The 7,772-nt window shown below is 49.0% G+C and overlaps 1 protein-coding gene across 1 annotated transcript; it reads right to left on the reverse strand.

Moving 5' to 3' along the window:
* Positions 1-3,982: 3,982 nt before the first annotated feature.
* On the reverse strand, positions 3,983-6,282 carry LOC123096772 (probable glycerol-3-phosphate acyltransferase 3). The gene is made up of 2 exons (XM_044518559.1): positions 5,542-6,282; positions 3,983-4,915 (listed from the first exon to the last, which is right to left on the reverse strand). Exons 1-2 carry the CDS (start codon positions 6,280-6,282, stop codon positions 3,983-3,985), a joined length of 1,674 nt encoding a protein of 557 aa, XP_044374494.1.
* Between the last annotated feature and the right edge of the window lie 1,490 nt (positions 6,283-7,772).

A 7,772-nucleotide genomic window follows, 5' to 3' on the forward strand; every position in this document is an offset into this window, starting at 1 on the left:
TTCTATTTGTCTCTCTGCTCTTTAATTTGTCATAGGAGTAGATGACTGGCCGGTGTATTGATTTTATTTGTCAGAAATTGGTCATAGGAGTATATGATGGTACTACTACAGAGCATATTAGCTTCTCTTTTATTTGTCAGAAATTGGTTTTATTTTATCCAAGTCACATATTCACTTTCACCTGGACCAGTGCCGCTCAGTAGATCCTTGAGGCCTCCATTGCGCGCGAACTCTGATCTTAGAGCATCTTCAACAGTCGCGCCAAAAGACGCGCGCACGGTAAATTGGCTTTTTATCACACGTGGGACGTTTTCACGCGCTCCAGCGGTGGCGGGAAACTAGCGCGTGCGGGAAACGATTGCACGCGTGGGAAAAAAGGCGGCAGCTCGCACGCTACATTTGGCGCACCGTGTCCGGCGTGTCTATAAATTGCAGCGCCCTCTGCCGCTCTTTTCATCTCTCCATCGCCCTCTGCCGCCGACATGCCACCACCGCGCCATCATGCCGCCTTGCCGCCGGGGAGCTTCGGGCGTCCGCGTGCGTCCGTCCGGCAACTACTCCGCCGAGATTCAGTCGGGCGGCGGCATGCGCCTCCGCCTCGGAACCTTCGACACCGCCCAGGAGGGCGCCCGCGCGTGCGACGCTGCGGCATGGCGCCTCCTGTGGTCCCGTCAGGACATGAACTTCGCCGACGTGGCGACGCGGGAGCGGGCACAGGAGTTGGCGCCTTTCCCGTGGCTTCTCACCGACGAGGATCGTCGCAAGCACCGGAGGCGGGAGCGTCGTCTCAGGCTGGCCGAGATGGACGAGCAAGCCATGGCGCTGTGGAGCTATCGCTTCCTGCAAGACATCATCAACGAGGAACAGTTCTTTGCCAAAAGGAGGACGAAGAGGAGGGAGGAACGAGCCGCCTATCGCGAGGACAAGCGAACGCGGAAGGCGGTCGCTAAATACAACAAAGCGCTAGGAGATGCGTCCTTTTGGGACTCCGGCGACGAGCGTTCCTTGACGCCTACGCTCAGACGTCGGACGAGGACATCACCGAGGCAGAGTCCGAGTCGGACGAGTAGTACTAGTTTTTCAGTTTATTTTGTATCGTAGAAGCAGGCTATGTGACGAATTATGAACTATCTATCGTAAGAAAAAACTATCTATGCATTTTGTATCAATTATATGTATCAAATCGTAGTAGGAAAAAACAGATGAAATATAGCGCGCTTGCTGGAGAAGCTCGGGCGCACTTTAATTTGCGGCGGCCGCTGGAGCCAGCGCACCGCTGCGTGCAAAAGCTGGCTAACCCGGCGCTGTATTCTGACTTTTAACGCGCAGCACGTTGCGCGGCGGTTGAAGATGCTCTTATGCCAAAATAACTTGTTTGGGGTCCAGGTTCGGATCAAAAGAAGGCAGGAAAAAATCGGGAGTGGTAATAGGAGTAGATGACTGGCCGGTGCATTGATTCCGGCCGGCCGGCCGGCAGATGAAGCATGATCGCCGCCTCCCGCCTTGATTGGACCTGATCAGGCGCACTCACGCGCCGCACAAAGAAGACCCCTCGCCCTCGGTGATTAACTCAGCAGTAGTGTGTGTTGAGGGCAGCGGTGGCACGAGTACAGTATGCCTTTTCGCGTCGCCATGAATGGCTAACCGCCGCCTGTTGCTTCCACGGCCAGCGACCTACTCATCAGTCGCCAGCCGGCGTGGTCTCGGTTCCTCTAATTAACACAGCCGTGTCCCGATCATCTCCCGTTCTCCTCGTACGAATACATCAAATATATCTCCTATTCATAATAGGGTCACAGTGATACATGGATCATCCAAATCACTCTTTGGGATTTTTTTCTCTATTGAGAAAGGAATTCGTTGCACCTTTCCAAACCTCAGAAAGAAGAGCCCCCACTAAAATCTTCTGTTGAGGACCAAAGAGAAAGGAGGCCTGGAAGGCTGCACTGATAAATATACTCTTAGCCTTTGCTAGACATACTACTCTCTTCCTTTCATAATGTAGTGCATATAGATTTTTTGAAAAATCAAACCTCACAAACTTTGTCAAGTTTGTGAAGAAAAACATTTACATCTAGAATGTCAAACATATCTCATTAGATTCTCATAAGATGTAATTAACATTTTATATTTTTATTAATGTGGATATAAATAGTTTTCTTTATAAACTTAGTCAAAGTTTGGCTTTTCAAAAAACTTGTACGCACTACATTATAGAACGGAGGGAATACTACATGTACAAAGTACAATATGTTTTTGTCCCTCAAGTTTACAAAAATCTAGTGTCTGGAGATTTTTTGTGCTACATTTTGTTCTTGATGTCTCAAAACCTCATAACTTACGTCCAAAACCGAAACAAAATGGTATTGAGACTGACGTGTCACTTGTTTTTGGCACCCCACATGCCACATCAACAGTCAAAGGTCAAAATATCTCTCTCTCTCACATACACACAAAACAAAATGGTATTGAGACTGACGTGTCACTTGTTTTTGGCACCCCACAAGCCACATCAACAGTCAAAGGTCAATCTCTCTCTCTCTCTCTCTCTCTCTCTCTCTCACGCGCGCGCACACACACATACAATAATAAGCGCACATCAATACGTACAATACAATACCTTAGGTGTGGACGTTCCTTTCAGCGTCCATGAAACGATCGTACCAATCTTGATTGCACTTTCACCGTTGTGAACGCACAGATGGCAGAGACGAGAGATTTCTGTTTGAATATAAGTGGTGGCAACTTGCTTCTTTTTGTCCACCGACCTTCCATTATCAGTGCCCGTAATCGTTGAATAAGAGAAAGTAACGGTTTGGACTGGTGCAATGCGATAAAGTTGGGTTGAAGATGGAGGCTCTCAAAAAAAAAGTTGGGTTGAAGGTGGAGTTTAAAAGAAAAAAATGTGTTAATGATGACCATTGGCGGGCGGTGGTTGAAATTGAATTGTTAGCGGGCACAAAAAGAATAATATACCAGTTTTGTTGCACGGCAATCGTCTGAAATTCAAATTTGGGCCAGTCGATTCGGTGGAGAGGAAGTAGCAACTGCGGAGGAGCACCGAGGCTGCCAGCGGAGGCAGCAGGAGCCGCGGCGGAGTAGCCTCCTCGTCTATCTTAGGGGTGCAGCGGGTGCAGGGGGAGCATCAACCTCCTTGTCTATCTTAGGGGTGGCGTGGGGTGCAGGTTCGCCGGCGTCGGAATTGGAGGTCTGCCGGGGTTAGAAGGAAGATCTTGGGTGGCGGCAAGCTTGATGGTGGGGGGGGGGGGGGGGGGTTAGGGGAGGGTGGGGCGGCGAGGTGAAAAGGCGGTTAGGCTGGCGGTGGCTCGGCGTTTCAAGGTTGAAGACGATGGCTGGAGGTTGAATACGCTCATCTGAACGTTCATTCTTCATCGGACGGCTGAAACCAGTCGACTGACCCAAATTGCATTTTCAATCGACTGGTTTCTAGCCAGTCCCATAATATACTTTCACTATTTATATTTATATATACTAATAGAAAAAAAGACGTGGAGATCAAACAAATCTCACTCATTCAACCGCATCTATCCAATAGTATAAGTTGTTCTTGTGTTTAACGTTAAATTGTTAAACACTATAAACACGTTTTGCACCATCCACTAAGTACTATCATGCCTAATATCAGTGTCACCATTAACCAAGTAATTATATCCTACCATTAAGTTGATAACATTCATATCTAAGCAGGAGTGTACGAGTAGCTGCAGGTTGTCCACTAAAAATTTGCGTGTGCAATAATCTATTTATACTCCCTCCAATCCATTAATTTAGTAGAGTACAACTTTGTAGTACTAAATTAGCCACAATTAACATGGATTAGAAGGAGTAGATATGCTATAGAAAATGAACAGTCACCTATACCAGTTTTATACAAAGAAAAACTGTGTGCAATGACTTTCATCCATGACGAGTAACTGTAAGGACAAAATAGACAGCTGTAGATATGATTCATCATCAGTTGTCACTTGTCAGTCCTCCCCGCTGGAGCAGACGAGCACTTGCCGTCTACTTTGCGGACGACGCCGTCGTTGCCGGCGAGCATGAGGTACTTGTCCTTCCTGGTGAGCATAGTGCAGCTGTATCCGAGCGCATCTCCGATCTTCTTCTGTACGAGATTGGCCATGTCGGCGCTCGGCACCTTCCCCTCCCTGACCACCGCCGTGCGCACCCGCTCCAGGAACTGCACCGTGTAGCACATCCTCGGGTTGACCATGTAGAAGAACGGGTCGAGGCACTTGAGGCCCCCCGCCGTGGTGGGGTAGAACATGGCCGTCTCGACGGCGACACCCACGGGGACCACGTCGTCGCTGAGCTCCGCGAAAAGTGGACTGAACCGGAGCAGGTACGGCTCGCGGCAGGTGGTGCCCTCGGGGCAGACGACGACGAGGTCCCCACTCTCCAGGAGTCGGCCCATGGCACGTCCGTCGGCGTCGCGGTCTCGTGTCAGCCGCACGGTGCGGCCGATTGGCGAGATGAGCTCCGAGAGGCGGCTGAGGCTATACGACACGGCGCGCACCGGTCGGTCCAGCGCCACTGACACGTACACCGGGTCGAGGAGAGTGCGGTGGTTGCACACAAACAGCTGCCCGCGCCGGCAACCTCGCTCGACGCCAGCGGTCTGCAGCGGTGGCCGCTCGCCGGCCTTGAGCCGCCATGACATGCCGGTGGCCGCCAGGATCGGCGTGGAATATCGATATGGCACGGTGAGCGCGACGGTGAGGCGGGCGGAGGCAAGGGCAACGCCGAAGGGCAGCCACATGAACATGGCGAGCGTGCTGCCAGCGGTTGGCCGGAACGCGAGACGGCCGTCATGGAACACCACGGCCTTGGGGTACTTGCTCCTCGGCAGCGCCTGCCACGTGGCCCTGTCGTCTCTTGTCGCGAGGTATATATCCTGGACGTCGTACCCAGAGAGCAGAGTAAATGCGTCACAACTCACAAGTTTGCCATGTAGTATGTGTTGTACTGCGTGATATCTTTGACAAAGTGTCATACAAAAGGTAAGCTCGTGACAAATGGTACAAGACACCGACTCGTTCATCAAAATTGTGAGTGGTGAGAGGTTGATCAAATCATATACTCCTACTACTCCATTTGTCCCATAATATAAGATTTTTTTGACACTAGTGTAGTTTTAAAAGATATCTTACATTATGAAACCGAGGGAGGTACTTTATTTTTATTTTTTTGAGGAAATGTACTTTATTATTTAGTAAGACATGAACCGATCATGAGCGAAAGGTAGAAAAGCATGTGTAGGTAGGTGAAGGATTGCATGATAAGCACGGCACCAACTTATTTGACAGATGAAATGTGCATGATACACGTATTACTCCGTACTTCGCATATTTCCATTTAGATTTCTTTTCGGGTGTAATTAACAGACACACAAACACATGTATGTATAAAGAGTATGGTGTTGTAATTCTTTATATAATGATTAGTTTTTTCCTGGGGAGTGATTGCCAAGAGAAAACACGTACAGGCTTGCTAGATGGAGATTTATGTTACACTACGTACCTTGCAAGAACGTGAAAGAGGATGCAAGAGAAACTCTAACGACCCGCAGAATCCCAGAGCATCATCACCCTCCGCCATGATCTTCTTCTCCTCTTCCAACACCACCTCGTCTTCTTCCTCCATTAGACCAGTGTAGAACCCCCACAGCACCTTCATCTCCTTTCCGACGACAGCCTCGGCGCCGAGGTAATCCCTTAGGAGCCCCTCCACCATCACTCTCGGCAACCACCTCGTCACGCACACTCTCCGCCCGCCAGTGGCGTTGCTCATCCTCATCGCCTCGAACCCTTCAGCCGCCACGTCCTCCATGAACCACTTGGGTAGCACGGCGCGGCCGGCACGGAACCGGCTCGCGCGCAGCCCGCAGAAGGCCACCATGGCCATCACCCTCACTGCCACATCGCTGGCGCGGCCCATGCTTAAGATGATTGGGTAGAGGAGGAGGAGTACGAGGCCTCGTAGGTATCCTCCAGCCTCGAGAGCCACGAGCATAAAGTAGGGGAAGAGGGATGACGACGACGGGAGGAGAAGCGCGGCGTCGACGTCGAGGACGAGGGTTCGCCCGGCGGCGATCTTCTCTGCCATGGGAGGATGTGAGGATCTGCCGAGGTGGTGCAGCGAGGAAGGGTGCGGTGACGATTCAGTCATGGCGGTGGCAGTGACCCGGCTGGAGATCGGAGGCCTAGTCCCGTGGAGGATGAAGGAGAGCAGGGCGGAGAAGAGCTTCTGCTTCTTGGCCATGGTGGATAGATGCGCTGGCTTGTTATGGTGAGCAAGCTGCACCTAGCTTATATATAGGACGGGGGCAGTAACTATGCAGCTGGGAGCTACCTTAAGCTTGCCAGTTTTAGCAGATCTATGCAGCCACGGGCAGTAACTATCGGGGGTACGGGTAGCTTTTTCTAGTGCCTTCTCTTGCAACAAACTCACGCTAGCTACAGTAGCATAGCTAGAGAGAGTTGTATGCATGTCCTTTTGTGGGGTCCTTTTTGACTACTAGTGGACCTGTTGCGTTAGATACCCGTTGAATCCATATTCACATTAAAAGATATCCATAATTTAATTGATATAGTTGTGGGCAAGCACGTATGGTAACAAAATTTAACGCCTTTTAATAAAAAAAGAACGGTGGCTTGGTTTCTGCAATGAGATGTATGCACAAATTTAAATTTGGCAGCACAAAGTCCCATTGAAAACTATGTTGCGCTGAAAATATTTGTATTTTCAGTAATCTTTTGTTGAGCAAGCAGCGCATGTTAAGAATTTAGATCCCCATACATAAAAAAAGAATACTTACCAGTTAAGGAGGCCTTAAGGTAAATTCGAAAAAAAAGGAGGCTTTAAGGTAGTGCTTGTATCAATTTGTTTGTGTGTGTTTGAAAAAAAAGACTATTTTTGTGTCACTTAGACACATGTCCTTTTCTTAGGCATGACCGGTTTTAGTTGATATAAAATTGTTCTTTGTTTCAAAGAGCAACAACATGAGATTATGCCCTGTCTTGCTGCATGTGCATGTTGCTGCCCTCCTTTCCCCTCTAATTTGGCTTGCTTTATCTTGTATGAAGTTGTATACTTTCAACTTTGTTCAACTCTGCAAAGTTATATCAAGTTCGCTTTCAAGTGTTTGGCTACACCTGCAACATGATGCATATCTCTTCCGGTTTGAATATGTGAAGTTGTAAATCCGCTGATGTTTACTTCTTGTTTGTTGTAGACCCTTGATGTCACATTTGGCGGAAATGACTCCATTACCGTGGCAATAGTATCACCCTTGTGGCGCATAATGTTCTATAGAGCTGGATATTGTTCCCGGAGGGTGGTATTTCCTAGCCACTTGTCCTCCTAGAATCTAATTTCCGAGTCGTCCTTAATTGAGAAGGATCCATAGCCAAAGAAATATTTCTTCGTAGCCATTAGACCCGCCCAAAAATGGGAATCCCCAGGCTTCCAGTATACTTGGGATACTGCCTTGGAACCCACATATTTCCTCCTTTGGAGGGTTTGCCATACACCATCTTCTGTCAGTAATTTAAACAACCATTTAGCGAGGAGGGCCCTATTCTTAACCTCAAGGTCATGAATGCCCAACCCGCCTTGGTCTTTGGGACGGCAAACCACACTCCATTTAGCCAGTCGATATTTCCTTCTCTCGCTATCTCCTTGCCAAAAGAATCTTGATCGGAAATAATCCAATCTATGTAAGACTCCTTTCGGTAACTGGAAGAAGGAAA

This window comes from Triticum aestivum, chromosome 4D (genome assembly GCF_018294505.1).
Source record: "Triticum aestivum cultivar Chinese Spring chromosome 4D, IWGSC CS RefSeq v2.1, whole genome shotgun sequence".
Classification (NCBI taxonomy): Eukaryota; Viridiplantae; Streptophyta; class Magnoliopsida; order Poales; family Poaceae; genus Triticum; species Triticum aestivum.

Excerpts from the sequence above, each read along its gene's own strand:
- LOC123096772 (XM_044518559.1), bottom strand. The coding sequence starts at position 6,282 with ATGGCCAAGAAGCAGAAGCTCTTCTCCGCCCTGCTCTCCTTCATCCTC. Across the intron at positions 4,916-5,541 it reads CTCTTTCACGTTCTTGCAAG|GATATATACCTCGCGACAAG; the intron begins GTACGTAGTGTA and ends TACGACGTCCAG.